Here is a 17,647-nt window from a genome sequence, read left to right on the forward strand (position 1 = left end):
TGATCCGAAGCACTAGATCGCGCCCCGGCCGTCCCCCCTCCCCATAACGGCGAGCCGTGTGTCTCCGCGACAGGTATTTTACTTCTGTGTCAGCCAATTCCTCAAAATCTTTGAGCAATTTCTGTAAATCCGCCAGCGTGTCTGCTCTAGGGTCTGCCTCATACTTGCGCTCTAACTCTCGCAATGCAGCCTCAGTGTTCCTCAGCTGGGTGCGAATGTCTTTTAGTATAGCTGCCGCTGTGCTAATGCAGACCCCCCGTATTGTGGCCTTAAAGGCCTCCCACAGTGTAGCAGCCTCCGCAACCGAGCCCTTAGTCAGCTCAAAATATTGCGTAATGGCCTCTCTGACTGTCGCTTCATAGACAGGATCCAGCAAAGCCTCAGATCTCAGGCGCCATGTGAAAGGCGGGCATCTTGCTGAGGGGACGAGCACATCTAGCCTAACTGGGGTATGATCTGACAATGTATGAGCTAGCGGTGTAATCCCCCGCACCCAGCCCATCACCTCCGCTCCAACTAACCAATAATCCAGCCGTGACCAGCTGCCGTGCGCAGGTGTCGCATGTGTTCCTGCCTTTACCTGGGGATTGCGGACACGCGACACATTTTTCAAACCAAATTCATCCATTGCACAGATCAACACCTTGGCCACATTAGGGGTACGGTGGGATAAAGGGTTAGATTTGTCCAGATCTGCATCCAAATATGTACTCAGATCACCTCCCAAAAATATAGGGGTCTCCGGCCATTCACGCAACACCCCGCACATGCGATTCACACAGGTCACATCATCCGCAATGGGACCATACATATTCACTATGGTAACCAGTCGTCCATTCAATCTACTGCAGACCATGAGGCATCGGCCCTCATCGTCCTTATATGTGTGCAGAGGTTGAAAGTCCACTCCTCTCTTTATCAGTATCATAACCCCCCTCGCATAGGAAGAGTACGACATGGTCAGCTTATAGCCCGCCCATCTACTAGCCACCCGTCCATCTGTATACTGAGTTAAATGTGTCTCCTGCAACAGAGCTATATGTATCGCATGACGGTCCAAATACGCTATCACCTGTCTCACTTTTTTAGGCGAGTTCAGACCCCTGACATTCCATGTCAACATTCTACATGCATCAGCCATAATATTCTGAACATCGATTGCCAAGACTATAGCGTCTATTCCCAAAGGAGCCTTCTTATCATCCAGCCACCAGCTGTACATGCCGTTGCATTCACATGAGAATATAAGCTGTGAAACAAATAAATCATAAAAGACAACAAACCCCATGGCAATCCCTCCCCCCAGCTACCCACTCCAACCTCCCAATCAGGTCGAGAAAAAATCCCACTACCCTCCCATTGGTACGTATTGGACTCCATACAGACCCATCAGTTGGGGGGCACCCACTAGGGGAAGCGGGTCAGCAGCGAATATCTGCAACGTAGTGCTGCCGCCGGCCTTCAACAGCCCACCCCCCCACCCGCCGGTTTTCAAAAGTACATATCAGATAGTCACTAGTGCCACAGGCTAGACAACAGTGTCCGGTGCCAACTGGGCCCCCTCTGTCACTACCATCAGCTCAACCAAATAGACAACGAACGTAGGACATCCGGATGGCCACATAGAGCCCCGTTGCCATCGCACTGATCAAACTTGTCGGTGACGTAGCTTCTTCTGCCTATTCTGTGTCGTTCAGTCCAGAATCCCCGGATATCAGGTCCTGCATATGGTTTGCTGGTCTACCCTTGCAGATATGCCTGGTGAATTTCAACATTGATTTCGCATCCGTAAAGAAGTGTGCCTGCTCTTCGTGTGTGATTTTCAGTTTAGCCGGATAAAACATGGCGTATGAGACAGAGGCCTCCCGTAACAGCTTCTTTACCGGCACAAACTCCTTCCGAGCCGCTTGAACTCCCGGCGTGTAGTCAGGAAAAAAGGATAGCTTGTCGCCTTTATACATCACCGGATCTTTGGCCCTCGCCTCACGCAACACCACATCTCTGTCGGCATAGTTCAGAAGGCGCGCTATTATCGGGCGAGGCGGTGCGTCTGGTCTGGGCCTGGGCCCCAAGGAGCGGCGCGCCCGTTCCACTATCATCACTGTGGAGAGCGCTGGGCCAAATAGGTCACATAGCACACCCTCAACAAATGTCTCCATTTTGGATATGGGTGTGGTCTCCGATAGCCCTAAGATGCGCAGGTTATTGCGCCTAGAGCGCGCTTCCAGGTCCTCATTTTTCCTGCTAATAACCGCCAGGATTTTTTCCATCTGCAGGATCTGTGTCCTAGACTGAGCCTGCGCATCGTGTGTGTCCGAGACTCGGTTTTCGAGGACGTGTAGCCTCTGCAACCCATTAGCCAAAGCGTCTATCTTACTGTCAATCATTTTCATGCCAGCTCGGAGTTCCAACAATATAGATCTGTTGTCATCAGCAGTGCTCTCCTCCGACCCCTGTGCATCTCCCTGGTCTCCTTGGTCACCCATGCCATCTGCCGCACGTGTGCTGCGTTTATTTTCGAACTGCAGTTTGGCCTGCCTAGGCTCTGACTTCCCCATGATAAGGGCTTCCGCGACAGTGTGCACCGATGTGCCACTGGACACGTGTCCCAACGAGCTACCAGCGGACCACAGTTAGTAATGTCACTCGGCTCAGCGCTCGACTCTGAGCTTCACCGTCCACAACACCACTGTACAGCACAATCCCAGGAGGCCAGTTCCAAGTTGTTCAAGCGCACACTATCGCAACTCCTGATGTATGCCAATTCAGTCCTCCAGCTCAGGAGCGCCACGAGTCTTTGGCCTTCCGATGAGCTAGCTTCGGCGTCCGGACATAGGACCAGACATCGCCAAGCACAGAGCGTCCCCGGGCAGAGCTGGCGCACCCCCCGTCGACCAGGTAACCCCCGCGACCACCCAGACCACCCCGGTCTGCAATCCAGCTCGGAGATGGTCCCAATGCCCACAGACAGAGTCCCCCAGCCTCCAGGAGGCGACCCAGAACCAGCCCCGGGCTCTCGCACCCACGATCTCAGGCCCGCACCTCTCGCCGCCTAGCAGCCAGTACAGCACCGTGCACCAGCAATATGGCGCCCTGCCCCGGCCGTGCCTCCCAGCAGCCCAGGCCCGACCCGACCAGTCACTCCGCTTACCCTGTCCGGGCTCCACCAGCTTCGCCCCCCTAGGATAGCCTTGCTTCTGCTCCTTCGTGCCGCGACGCAGGGGGGCTATGTTCGACCACCCGCGCCGCTTTCAGCCGTAGGCCTCCGCCGATGTCCTCAGCACACACTTCGCATGGGGCTACGAAGTATCAAAGACCCTGACACTGCCCGTGGCGTCATCCTCAGCTCCAACGGCCTCGTGCGTCGGTCACTTCCGGCCCGTGTTTCCAGGGCACAAGCACACGTTGCGCGGCATGTGCACCACTAGGACGCTCCGATCCTCAACCCAGGCAGTCACCGCCCCGCCGCCGCCATTTTCCCTCTGGTGCCAGTCAATCTCCGGAGCTCGATACTTCTGCAATCGCACCGTTGCAGCAATTTTACCACCTTTGATATGTTCCTCGTTCTGCCAGCCACATCAGTAAGCAGTTTTTCGGCGGGTGGGGGCTCTGCAAAATGATGGTAATACAGGATGAAATTGCCGGCTAGCGGAGCTCCCTCAACAGGTAGCCATTCCACTTCGCGACGAAGCCACGCCCCCTGGGACAAACCTTATGTGAAGGTAATTAGTGTATTTGGGAGGGATGCAGCCTGAACTTTTATAGCAAACGTTCAGTGGTTGGGCAAATCAGAGGGTTGTAGCAATTCTGTAGTCGTTTCAGAGTTCTAGTACCACCTTGCTGCTTGGAAGAGGGGTCTTTGAAACATGGATATGTAATACATATTCTAGGAATGCTATCCAGCCATTCTTGTACAAGCAACATAGCTGTTTAGGTTTTCGACAGATGTAATACTTGTTTCATTAATCTCAGATGGATGAATGACAGACTTTAGGGTAGAATATCTAGAGCCTGCCATCTCAAGATTAATAGGTTCCCAACCAGCTGGGCTATTTAATGACCCGTGATGCCACTGAAATTGAGAATTTTGTTTGAGGATGTTTTCTAGTGATCCATCTAGAATTGCCTCTTAGTGGGGCAAGATCGGAATCACCTTATTTTCCATCAACAATTCATTGATATGTGTGCTCTGATTTCCTTGCATATTTACAGACGTTCAGAGGTTTGTGCACATCTTTACATGCTGCGCATTTGCATTAGTAAGGGAAGGGGAAACTAATAGAGGACCTGGCACTGTAAGCATTGTGTTCTAGTATTAGAGATCTCATAAAACACATTACATGCATGCCAACTTGAGCTTATTGTACTTGCATCATATATTTGTATTTGTGTAGTGCAAACCTAGCCAAAAGCCATGTGAGCTAGGGTCATCGTGCAATGCACAGATGCAAGAGACCTGAACCTTTGTCCTGTTCCTGTACTTGTATCCTTGCACAGATAGAACCCGCAGTTCCCTAGCTGCCCTTGAGACACCTAGAGTGCTTTACAAAGGCTGTTTATTGGTGAGAGCACACTGGTTTCTGAGTCATTCATAAGCGTATGTTAGTTGCACAACTGCTCCTGGCAAATCATCGAGCACCCTTTGCAAATTCAGTATCTGTGCAAAGTGCATAAAACTAGCAAGTCCATGGAAAGCAATTTTTCACATCTTAGAGCTGCTCATTTATTTTGTAGCCTATTATATAGCGTTGGACTAAAAGTCCCTTCCACGGTCATAGACATGCACCCCTGCCCTGAGTGCCATAACTGTTGTCTGGGTCCCTGATGCTGATTTTTGTTGTCATGGGCGAACACAGACCATGCATGCGCACCATGACAAAATCCTGTCTCACAGATTGCAGTCTTTTTGGACTGAGAGGAGCACCCAAACAGCTACCCTCATACTGGTGAAATGCTGCTGCTTTTACCAACAGTAAAGCAGTGCAAGCAGTGCAGTGGTAGCAGCATACTGTGAAGTGATCAGTGGGAGTCGACAGGCCTTTTTACCTGGAGTGAGGCCTACAGGCTCACTCATTCAAAGTTCTGCTGCTCTGTGCTTAACTCACCCTTGGCCTATATTGGTATGGTATGAAGGGCTGCAGTGCTATATGCATCTGGTGGGTGTATGTGTGCCTGTGAATCGTACAATACATGGAAAGTGTTGTTCCATTTTGATAGGCCCAAGGCTAACTGGAGGAAGATGAGGCGGTAGAGGAATACCCCAGAAAGATTTCTGAATTGCTGCATTCCTGTGAGTTTGGTGTAACACATTGGAGGAATGGAGAGCCAGGCTCTCTAGTACACTTCAAACTGTGCTCTTTAATTCAGTGAGAGGTCACTAGTAAGGTACTAGGACACATAACAGGGTGGAGATGGTGGCTTATAAGAGAGTCATAAAGAGTAGGGCGGACGCCCTGGGGTAACCTTTTGATATAGATGTCACTAAGGCTGATATTGAGGTGAGAACCTCTAGGCACTCCCATAGCATGTGTTGTGGGGGTATCAGATTTGCCCTAGCTGCGACAGACTGCTTTCCAGAGGAGGGCAGGGCAGAGGAGAGGGCGCTTTTCAAAGGAAGCCGACGTCCAACATAAACTTTATAGATTCAGACTCTAAATCACATTTGGTGTCAGGAAATTGACTGTAAGAAGGGAGGCTCTAGGCCCCCAAAACTGCCAACTGTGAAGGAGCCAGTCATGCTGTCTGCCTGTATCCAGGAATGGGGGGCATCGCCTTCCAGCCCATGAGCTGGGTGAGGGGAAATCACATAGGGACTTCACAACCACCTGCCACTGGAGCCTAGAACAACAGTGCCTGCCTGCTTGTCAAGATGAGTGTGCCCGGTGAGGAGGAGGAGATGCTGGAAGGACCGAGGTCCTGGGGGGATCCTGTTGAATGGATCCCTGTAGTGAAGTGTGAGGAGACAGCTACTGCATCGAACGGGTAATTGCTGATGTACAGGGAAAAGTTGGTGTTAGAACTGGGGGTCTCTAGTTGGTAGAGGCTGTTACCTTAGTCCAAACAGGGACCCTTGCTTCTAGTCAGTGAAAGGAGGCAGACCCTCTTTGATAACCCCTGCTCACCCCGTGGTAGCTTGGTGCGAGCAGCCAGGCATATCTTCAAGGCAATGTGTAAAGTATTTGCAACCACGCTCCCAGTGACACAGTGCTAACACCACAAATGGACAGTACACTGATGTATAAAAACAGTGGTATTTTTGTCAAGAAGAAAAATGCGGTAAGACCAAACGATAAAAATCCAACATATGCGTATTCGTAATATTTCACTTTGCCGGTTATTAGGTCAACACACACTAGTAGGTTCTTGCGGTATTACTGAGCAGTTCACGATGTTCAAATTCAGTCCTAATGCAAGGTTATGCAGTTCGTAATGCAGTTTATATTGTCAGACTAATGCAGTTTGTAATGCAAGAATAATGCAATCCTCAATGCAAGTAATCAGGCAGTTTGTAATGCAAGAATAATGCTGTCCTAAAAATCCTTAATGCACGTAATCAGCAGCTCGTCATGCAAGAATAATGCAATCCTCAATGCACGTAATCAGGCAGTTTGTAATGAAGTATAACGCACTCCTTAATGTAAGTAATAAGGCAGTTCGTAATGCGAGAATAATTAAATCCTCAATGCGCGTAATCAGGCAGTTCGCAATGCAAATATAAAGCACTCTTTAATGCAAGTTTGTAATGCGACAATAATACCAGGCCAATCGACGTGATTAGCGCAGGCACCAATAGGCCCTAACCACAGATAACAGTCCTGAACTTTCGAGGGCAGCCCGGGGAGTGCCGGGCAGGTCCCGGGCAGGTCCGAGGCGCTTGAGAACTCAGCGCGTCTAACGCGATGCAGAGGGAGAGAGACAGGAGCACTCCTGTACTCCTCCTGCATGCCTCCCCAAGCCACACATGCTTGCGGCTCCCAACCGAAGTCCAAGCCTTACCTGGGGGATGCGCTGCCTTGCTCTCTCTCCCCCTGCTCGTCGGACGTCCTGCTGGGCGCTTCTGATAACGACGTAGCTCCGATGCATGGCAACACTGTAGCCGGACAGGTTACGGTGCTGCCTTCTCCGTTCCTGATGATCTTGGGCAGATTCCTCTGGTAAACAACGATCTTGATTACCGTACAACTTACTTAGCTTTACGAAATCCTTCAGCACGTTGCGGCTCGGGCAGGCGGCGGCGATCTTGATCCACAGCCTCCGTTATGATGACGGTACGGGCCACAAACAGCTACACAGCAGCGTGGATGATGAATCACACTGCGGGGGCACTGCAGTCACAGAGCACTTTCCAACCAGCCCCTTGGACCCCACGGCAGTCTCAGGCTGCACACACACAAAGCGTCGCTGAGACTCGGATATGTTTCGGGTCACACAGTCCCTGGCAATGCTCACGAAGGTCTCAGACTGCAAAAAGCACACGCGCACAGCGTCGCTGAGACTTGGATGGGCTTCGGTCAATACAGCCCGATGCAAGGCTTTCAAAGGTCTCAGGCTGCAAAAAGCACACGCACACAGCACCGCTGAGACACACTTGGAAACTTTGATGTTCCTGAGTTCCCACAACAGGGAGCCAGCTCTCCTCGGGCCCTTGGGGTCAAGTTACTTCGGGACACAGCACACAACAAAGTCCTGTCAAGCAGGGGGACGCAGCACACAGCCTCTCCTTAGTTAAATCAGCAAACTGCAGGCCAGAACCAGAACACACAGCAAGGGTCGGTCCTTCTCTTCAGTCTCTTCAGCTGTTTTCCTTGGCAGAGGTTCCTCTTGACCGCAAAGTATTTTCAATCTTTTCAGTCTTGATCAGTCCAACGTTCAGGGTAATCAGTGTTCAGGGCGCACTGACCCCTGTCTAAATCAGTTTTGGGAGTCTTCCTGCCAGTGGCACCCTCTTCCTTTGATAATGGGGTTCTTATTCCTCAATCACTCAGGAGGAGGTGGAGGCATTGTTTTATGGCAGCAGCCCAGGCCTCTTCACCTCCAGGGGCTACTCCTCCCCCCTACACTCCAGATGCAGGTCAGCCTGTTGCTGTCTCACCTACCCCTTCCCTGGGTTAAGACACTTCCTAGATCCTATCACATTCAAATCCAGACAGTCAATCCACAACCAGGCAGAGACACACAGAATTGTTAGAACAAGAAAACCAGCCACTTCTAAAGGCGTGGTTTCTAAACACACAATTCAAAAACCACCTTCACAAAAAAATGTGTTATTAAATTGTGAGTTCAGGCACACTAAACTTCACCTTTCCATCTTAAGCCTATGGGAAGATAGGCTGGAAACATATTACACAGCCTTCCCCATTCTGTCCTATGGGCAAGATGGCCTTGCAACAGTCAGTGAAAAACGAAATGGAGTATTTCACTGTCAGGACATGATACACACCTCAGTACATGCCACCTTTCACAGACTCTGGAGCCTGCCTCGGGGGGGTACCTTGGGCCTACTATATGGGTGCCTGATGTGCATGGAAATGGAAGGGCAAGGCCTGGCAAGTGGGTGCAGTTGTCAGCACAACATGGCAGTTAGCAAATTGTGCGCAGGCACTGCAGTGGCAGTTCTTTTTTGAGGGCCACTTATATGGGTGGTATAATTAGCGCTGCAGGCCCATGAGTAGCATTTGAATTACTAGGCTTGGCACGCACAGAGCACTTCACTAGGGACTTTACTAGTAAAACAAATATACCAATCATGGAATCACTAATCCATACTATTTCATACAGGGAGCACTTGCACTTTGACACTGATCAGCAGTGTCAAAGCAGCAAAGTGCCCAAAGCATCTAAGCCAGTAAAACGGCATGCTTGGTAGGGCCTCTGTGATGAGTGATGCCATGCAAGGAGCAAGATCTGGTCAAGACAGTTGTTGAGAGAAGAAGCCAACATTTGTGAACGAAGCGGGCATAAGCCCCAACCTAGGGGCCTATTACGATGGCAGGCGGACAAAGTCCGCCCCCCACCGTAACAGAATGTGGAACCGTCCGCAAGGGGTGCGGCGGTCCCGCACCTGACATCAGGATGCCACCACCACTTAAGCGGTGGCAAACCCTATTCCCAGCATTGTGGCAGGCGGTTTACCACCCGCCACAATGCTGGGAATGCACGTCGTTGATTTGCATGCACAACGTGACAGGCACCAGGTGATACCTGCCACCTTGTGCATGCAAATGCAGGGAGGTACCATAGGTAACCCCCATGTGCACCCCCACCCCTCAACATCCTGGGGGCCCGCTACTGGCAACGCCACCATGGAAAGGCTGATCTCCGCAGTCATCGTAATATGGATGGCGGTGTCTTGCAGACACCGCCACCATATTAACCCTGTCTTCCGCCGGCTGACGAGTCGACCGGCGGAAAAGCGGCAGACGGTCTTTCCATCCGCAGCAGACCCCCCAGCCCTCATAATATGGTGGGGGGTCTTTGCTGTGTGGATGGCGGGCAGATCGCCCCCCGCTGGGCCGGTGGTGACTTCAGCAGCACAGCAGTCCTTCTGAATCTTCCACAGGTCTAGAGGTGTACTGAAGAGTTGGGTCTGAAATTCCAATGTTTATACCTGGTGGCCTCTTTGAAGTGAGAAAATTTTCTAGAGCCCTCCCCCTACAGAGGAGTCTGGAATTTCCAATCTCCCTGCCCTGGCCACAGCTTGTCTGAGGGCACAAAAGATGTCTGTGAAACCCTTTGTGAGTGTGCTGAGGAAGGGTTTCTGTGATGTGCAAATGAGGTTGGTGAAAGCTCCGCCACCCTATCAAGTCAGAGATGCCCCATTCTGACATCACCTATTCTCCCTTTGCCTCACTGTCTGGGATATAGGGGGAATAGGTCACCAACTGCAAGCTACACCTTGTCATGCGACCCAGAATACAGGCTACAGGCACAAATGAGGACAAGACAAAGCCAGTTTTCTAAAAGGGACAGTTTCAAAATTGTAACTTAAAATCCAACTCTACCATTAAACAGGGTTGTAATTAAATATTCTTCAGAGACCAAACTCAATATTCCCACCCACTCCCAATTGAAAGTTATTACTTATTAAATGTAATAAAGTAACCCAAAGTCATCCTATGGGAGAAGTAGGCCTTGCACTAGTGAAAAACGAATTTTGGTATTTTTTTTTCACTAGCAGGACCTGTAAAACTTAAAAGTGAATTTTCTACTTTTTAAATACACTGCAGCCTGCCCTTTGGGCTGTTCAGTGCCTACCCTAGTGGTAACCTATATGCATTAAATAGGGAGGTGAAGGTCTGGCAAATGGTATATTTTGTCACTTGAACACACAAGCTGTAATGGCAGGCTGAGGCATATTTAAAACGCTACTTAAGTATGTGGCACAATTAGTGCTTCAGGCCCACTAGTAGCATTTAATTGACAAGCCCTGGGTTCATGCACTGCCACTCTACTAGGGACTTACAAATATATTAAATGTCCCAATTGGGTGTAAGTCAATGTTATTATGTTGAGAGGGAGAAGCAAAAGCACTTTAGCACTGGTTAGTAGTGGTAAAGGGGAAACATCCTTTACAACGCAACTTTTACCACGCAGTGGCTTTACGACGCAACTTTTACAACGCAAACCATTACAACGCATTGCGCTGGGGGGGGCGCTCTAGGATAGGGAATAAGTTTAATTTACTATCCAACACCTTCCCTAGTGTCCACGGGGACTGGAGTTGGAATAGTAAATTAAACTATTCACTATCCAGCACCCCAAAGCACTATGCGTTGTAAAGGTTTGCGTTGTAAAAACCGCGTTGTAAAGGCATGCGTGGTAAAAGCATGCGTTGTAATGTCATACATCCGTGGTAAAGTGCGCAGAGTCCTGAAAGCAAACAAAACGGGTTCAGAAAACTGGAGGGTAAAGGCAAATGGGGATGACCCTCTAGAGCGGGCCAAGTCCAACAGTGTTGTTTATAAATGTATTTTACTCTGTATTCATATAGCATTCATTGATTCTGCTAAATGTATATTGTGAGTTGTGAGCTTGTGTTCACCACCTGAGAGACCTTGGACTACTCGACATGTGCTGGCACTGAGAGTCAAGTGCTGAAGGGGTATTTGGCTCAGTTGCTCGGGATCTATAGCAGTTTGGCCTGTGATATCAGTAATAAAAGGCCTCAACCTGTACGGTTGGGCCCACTCGCTCTGGCTTGCCCCGTGATCCTCTGAACGTGGTTCTAACTCATAGTATGTCAGCAAAAAATGACTTAAACAAATACATTTCAATCAAATGCTGAGACATTATCTGTTAGTGCAAAAGAGCATCACCTACCGCAGCTGCCACAGCAATCTTTCGCGGAGCCCTGTGTTGTAACCTAAGTTATGCTTCACCCTTCTCCTATTCCCGGTTTTCCCCCTCCTTATTGTACCATGTTGGTATCTTCCATGTGACAGCCAGGCGCTCACTGTGGAATGTTGACACAGTGACCCGGGCTACCAGGTTGACAAGCTGACGGCAGTGTTATGTGTTATCTGACAATAAATAACTCCAGTACAAGAACCCTGCGTCTCTCTTCACTACATTTCCTGGCGACGAGGAGGAGGAAACTGGGCCAGGGACAGTGACTGCCGTTTCCCTGGAATTGATTTATTGCTTGTCAACAAGGAAAGTAACTTCACGGAGCTTGTGAGTATAGTTCAATAGGAGCGTGTTTATAATGCTGGCGGACATGAGAGCTGTGGAAGCAGACAAGTAAGGTGACACGGCGACATTGTTTACCCGGTTCATTAATTATTCAATAATAAAATAACTCGCGTGTTCACGTCTTGCTCGGGTGCCTGGTCGGGCATCGAATGATTTGCAGTGACTGGGTCATGAGTGCAGGAGCGAAGTGAAGCTGTTGGGGTCAGAGTGCCAATTATCACACTCGGGTGCCGGGTCGGGCATCGTGCCTTTTGTTCTGACTGGGGAATTTATTTCACAGTGGGGGAAAGGAGTGCAGCCGCCAGGTCGAGCATCGAACGAACGGGCAGCGACTCCATCTGAGCGTTCAGGGCGTCTCGATCCATGAACATTGTCAAGGGTTTCTGGACAGACAGCGCAGCTAACCACTCCGTTTCCCTTTGGAAGACGCTTTGAAGTATCAGTGTTCTCCTTCACTGCACTAGCCCCAGCGCGTTCAGTCACCGGCGCTCTGACCCACGCCGAGGCTGTAACCTATCAAAAGCTCCCCGCGCACTCAACTGACGGCGCTCCAACTGCTACGCAAAATAAAGCAGTGCGCTCACCTTCTGTTATCCTGAAGGGATTTTGGTGACTCGGCGCTGGGTGTTCGTATCTTGCCTTTGTGGGAGTTTCAATTTAACAGTTGGGAAAGTCTTTTCTTCAAAGTGCACGTCCTGGAAGCTTTGGCTCAGCTGGCAGTCGACATTTTTCTGACAGGAACTACTCTGAGGGAAAGCCTCAACACAGGAAGTTCCCGCCAGTCTGTGGAAAGTAGCAGTTCCATTGGACAAAGTAAAAGTAAACCTGTAAAGGCAGAAAGGGGACTGCACGAACATGGGGTTAATGTGATTCTCCTGTATTTTCATGATTTATGTTTAACAGTTGGAAAAGTGAAGTTTTACTGCGTTTACATGTGTAATCCCTCAGCTTAGACCCACTGCAGCAAGAGGAAGAGAGTTGTATTGCTTCTGGGAATATTTTTTTTTTGCAGTTCCATTAAGCAATTTATAGAGAAACAGGATTCTTGAAGTTTTATGGCAATGGCAGGAGCAGGAATGAGCCAACCTCCACCCTTCCTCAATGAGTTAGGTGAACCAGTTATTCCCTGGAGAAGGTGGGAAGGTATATTCAAATCTTACCTAATAGCTATTGGGGGTAGCAACTACACAAACATACGCAAACAACATATATTGCTACACAATTTAGGCACACATGGGAGAAAAATATATGAAGATATTACAGGGAGATTGATTGAGGATGAGGAAGAAGTGGTGGAGGAAGGTGTCAATGTTTATGAAAGCACTCTGAGGGAATTAGCGGCTCACTTTAGGGAGAAAATAAACATAGTGATGGAAAGGCATAAGTTCTTCAAGAGAGTGCAGAAGAGGGAGGAGAAAGTGAGCAATTATATAGCAGTGTTAAGAGGGTTGTCAGCCACATGCGAGTTTGGTCAGCTCACAGACTCTTTAATAAGAGACCAACTAGTGAGGTGCACCAATGACACAAAGATACAAGAGGAATTACTTACTAAGAATCCAAATCTTGAGGAGGCAATAAACATTGCTAAGGGACTAGAACACACTGCACGTTGCATGAGGGAAATGAAAGCACCAGAGGGGACTAACAGAGAGAGAGCTGAAGGTAAATCCAGTACAGAGAGTGAAACAGTTTGTAAAGTAGGTGACAAGAGTAAAGAGGTCAATCGCAGCAAGCCTAGTTCTTCTGTGTGTTATAAATGTGGTAGTCCCAATCACTTAGCCAATAACTGGAAATGTCCGGCAAGGAATGTACAGTGCAGAAAGTGCAACCGGTGGGGGCATTATTCTAAGGTGTGTAAGGCCCCGGGAAAGGCAGTACATGTTATTGAGGGGACACACCAGGAAGAGGAAAGGGAAAAGTCTTACGTTTTTCAAGTGGAGAATGAGGAAGACAACAATGATGATATTTACCCTAAATGTGATGTTTTACTTGATGGGGTCAAGTTTAGTATGTTCGCAGATTCATGCTCCCCATATACGTTAGTAGACAAGAAAGTGTTTGATGACAAATTCGCCAACCACCCTGTAAAATTGTTGCCGCCAGATATCAGTCCCAAGGGTTACAATGAAGGGAAAATTCCCCTGGAGGGCATGGTGACTATGAGAATCTCATTTAAGGATAGACACACAGTAGGGAAGGTGTATGTGTCCACGAGAGGATCAACTCTATTGAGCTGGAAACACCAGAAGCAATTGGGGATCACTCTTGATCCAAACAATAGAGAGCAGGTGTTGTTAATTGAACCTGAAGGAATATCAGAGGATCTCGCCAAAGAGTTTAGAGAAGTGTTCAGTGATAGATTGGGTGTATTTAAGAATTACATGCACAAGATAGTGTTAAAGGAGGGAGCTGTTCCAGTAGTGCACAAGACTAGGTCCATACCTTTGCGCATGAGGGAGCCCCTCCAGCAGGAACTTCAGAGACTAGTCAGTGAGGGGGTCATCACAGAAATTGAGAGTTCAGCATGGCTAGCCCCGATTGTCATCATGGCCAAAGATAAAGGGAACAGCATAAGACTCTGTGTGGACTTGAGAGACCTGAATGCGAACATCCTTGTGGACAGGTTTCCTCTTCCCAGGATAGGGGAGATGTTAAGCACCATAAGGGGGGCCAAGTATTTCAGTGTGCTGGACCTATCGTCGGCCTATTATCAAATCAAACTCCATCCGGATTCCCAACTGCTGACAGCATTCACGACCCCATTTGGAAATTTCAAGTTTCAGAGAATGCCATTTGGTTTGGCATCAGCCGCCGCTGCTTTCCAAAGAGTCATGCAACATGCATTAAAAGACTGTAGGAACACCATCTGTTTCCAAGACGATATACTTATCTTTGGAGGTTGTGAAGAAGAACACAATGAAATGGCTAGAAGGGTCCTGAAAAAGTTGAAAGAGGTAGGCTTCACCACGAAACCCTCCAAATGCAAACTGGGAGTAAGCTCGGTGGACTACCTGGGACACACCCTATCTGAAGACGGCATCAAGCCAAAACATGACTTAGTGAAGGCAGTGGAGAATGCTCCCGCTCCCAAGAGTAAAGAGGACATACTGTCTTTCCTAGGTCTGGCAGAATATATGGCCAAATTTATTAAGGATTTTGCGATGGTGTCGCAGCCGCTAAGAGACCTGATAAAGAAGGACAGTGTTTTTGATTGGGGAAAAGAACAAGAAACGTCCATGAAGTGCATAAAGAAGGCAATCATTGAAGCTCCATATATAGGGAAGTTTGATCCTAACGGGGTAACCATCATCTCCACGGATGCAAGCAACAGAGGCATTGGGGCAACTCTGGCACAGAGAGAAGGCAGCAAGATAAACGTGATAGCTTTCGCATCAAGAACCCTCACATTGTCTGAGAAAAATTACTCGACCATAGAGAAGGAGGCCCTAGCTGTGTATTGGGCCGTTTGTCACTACAAATTTTTCATTTGGGGAATTCCGTTTGAAATACAGACTGACCACAAACCTTTGGTTTCCCTTTTCACAAAAAAAAACATGGAAAGCATGACGCCAAGGATAGCAAAATGGGCAGTGGGCCTACAAGCCTATAACTTCACAGTATCCTACATACCTGGTCAACAAAACAGAGTTGCGGACTTCTTGTCGAGAGCACCCGCAGAAGGAGAAGAGGAAGAAGAAGAGAAGGGTAGCTCAATCCTGGAGGTGCGATTGGCAGCAGTGGAAAAGGTGTCATGGGAAACACAGATGGAACGAGACGAAGTATTGAAGAAGGTGAGGAGATATATATTGTCCGGATGGCCCAAGAAATGCAAGGACATGGAGTCAGAGATCCAACCATATTGGAATGTGAGAGAGGAGCTATCGGTGGAAGGAGATCTCATACTGAAGTCAGGGAAATTAGTCCCTCCAGAAGCCTTAAGAAACCAAGTAGTGGAACTGGCCCACGAAGGACATCTAGGAAGAAGCCTGTGCAAGGCCAGACTTCGTGCAGACTACTGGTTTCCTACAATGGACAGAGAAATGGAGGACAAAGTACGTGATTGTTACGCGTGCGCTCTGAGTGATAAAACTAAGATCACGAGAAGAGCACCGCTGTCACCGGTTGAAGTTCCGGAAATGCCGTGGAGCAAGTTAGGATTTGATATTGCAGGTCCCATCCATGGTAGAGGACCCCAAGACTGTTACTTATTGGTCTTAGTAGACTACTTCTCAAGCTGGATAACCTGCAAGACCGTCCACAGCGTGAGCACTAAGGTGATAGTAGATTTCCTGAAAGAGGTGTTCACCCTTGAAGGCATACCCTCAACACTGGTGACCGACAATGGCGTTCAACTGGTTTCGGAAGAAATGAAGGATTTCCTCAAAGACTGCTCGGTGACCCACATTCGAACACCACTGTATTGTCCTAAAGCAAACGGAAAGGTGGAGAGAGTCAACCGAATGCTGAAGGAGTGCATACAGTTGGCCAACCGGGCAGGGGAGAACATAGAGGAAGCCATAAGGGACATGCTGTGGGCATACCACACCACGCCTAAGTCTACCACTGGATGCACGCCCTTTGAGTTACTGAGGGGAAGAAAAGCGGGCACCAAACTCACACCAGGTTGGATGGGGAGAAAACAAACAACGGAGATCGAGCACGGAGAGGTCAAGAGGAAGATTGAAGACAGTCAACAAAAATACAAGGAATGGTATGACAAGAAGTGGGGAGTGAAGGAAAGAGAATTTCAGGAAGGTCAAGGAGTCTATGTGAAGAAACCCGAGAGACTATGGAGAGGTGGCGACAAGTTCTATGCCTCCAAGACCATCCGGCGGCCAAATAGAAACTCAGTGGTCGTGGAAGATGGGAGACTATGGAGTCATGATCGAGTGGTTCCAGCAGAAGGGAGAGAACATAGGACAGTAGTGAGAAGAGCAGGAGGTAATGACGTCAGAGAAAACATCAGACAAGACAGAAGGAGTGATAGATTTAGAACCTCTCCTCAGTGGCACAAACAGTACATAATGAGATAGACACATACATTACAGTCATAGTATTCCATTCACCTCAGGATAAATTTCCGTATCTCCCTTGTTATTTCCCTTAAGGGGGATGATGTGTTGTAACCTAAGTTATGCTTCACCCTTCTCCTATTCCCGGTTTTCCCCCTCCTTATTGTACCATGTTGGTATCTTCCATGTGACAGCCAGGCGCTCACTGTGGAATGTTGACACAGTGACCCGGGCTACCAGGTTGACAAGCTGACGGCAGTGTTATGTGTTATCTGACAATAAATAACTCCAGTACAAGAACCCTGCGTCTCTCTTCACTACACCCTGTTTGTTAAAAGAGAAAGAGGACGAGTTGATGATGGAAGCAATGTAGTAAGACTACACTAGACAGCAGTGTATCTCAATTAATTGCACCAGTGCACACACATCTATAATTATGACATATTCATTAGACAAGTAAAATCAAATCATATATCCATGTCTGCATGGCCTGCCGTCTACAAAACATGTCATAAGAGACTTTAAAAGGACAGTCAATTATGACCATATCACATATAACATGTAAAGGACTTATGATCTCAGTTATGTAGCACACAGACAACCCGCCTAGTATACAGAACATAAAAGAGTTTTTTCGCGGCCATGTGTGCTGTATCTAAATTTAACCTGAATTAATTCAATGAGCCGTGAACGTGTGGTGCAGTTAAAATTAACCTTTCTGTAGGTTGCTAGTGGAGCTGCGGTTCCGCCCAAAAAACATACTGTTACCTACTGTGGCCAGAATGAGTTACCATTTACGTAATCTCTGTTTTTGCTAGCGCCCAAGAAGGTTAGTAAAACAAATTGCAGAACTGATAAGTATTAAATTCCACCATCCTGCCTCTTTCATCCATTACCAGACACTCCTGCCTCTCTCTGTATTTGACGCTTGCAGATTTCTTCTA

At 48.4% G+C, this 17,647-nt stretch overlaps 1 protein-coding gene across 1 annotated transcript in view; it reads right to left on the minus strand.

Moving 5' to 3' along the window:
* LOC144825191 (mucin-2-like) overlaps window positions 1-17,647 on the minus strand; it is a 1,014,272-nt gene that overhangs the window by 85,126 nt on the left and 911,499 nt on the right. The window contains exon 40 of the mRNA XM_078684042.1: window positions 11,320-11,350. Coding sequence (XP_078540168.1) covers window positions 11,320-11,350 — 31 coding nt within the window. The remainder of the gene's footprint in view (window positions 1-11,319; window positions 11,351-17,647) is intronic.

Source organism: Lissotriton helveticus, chromosome 3_1, assembly GCF_964261635.1.
Source record: "Lissotriton helveticus chromosome 3_1, aLisHel1.1, whole genome shotgun sequence".
NCBI lineage: Eukaryota > Metazoa > Chordata > Amphibia > Caudata > Salamandridae > Lissotriton > Lissotriton helveticus.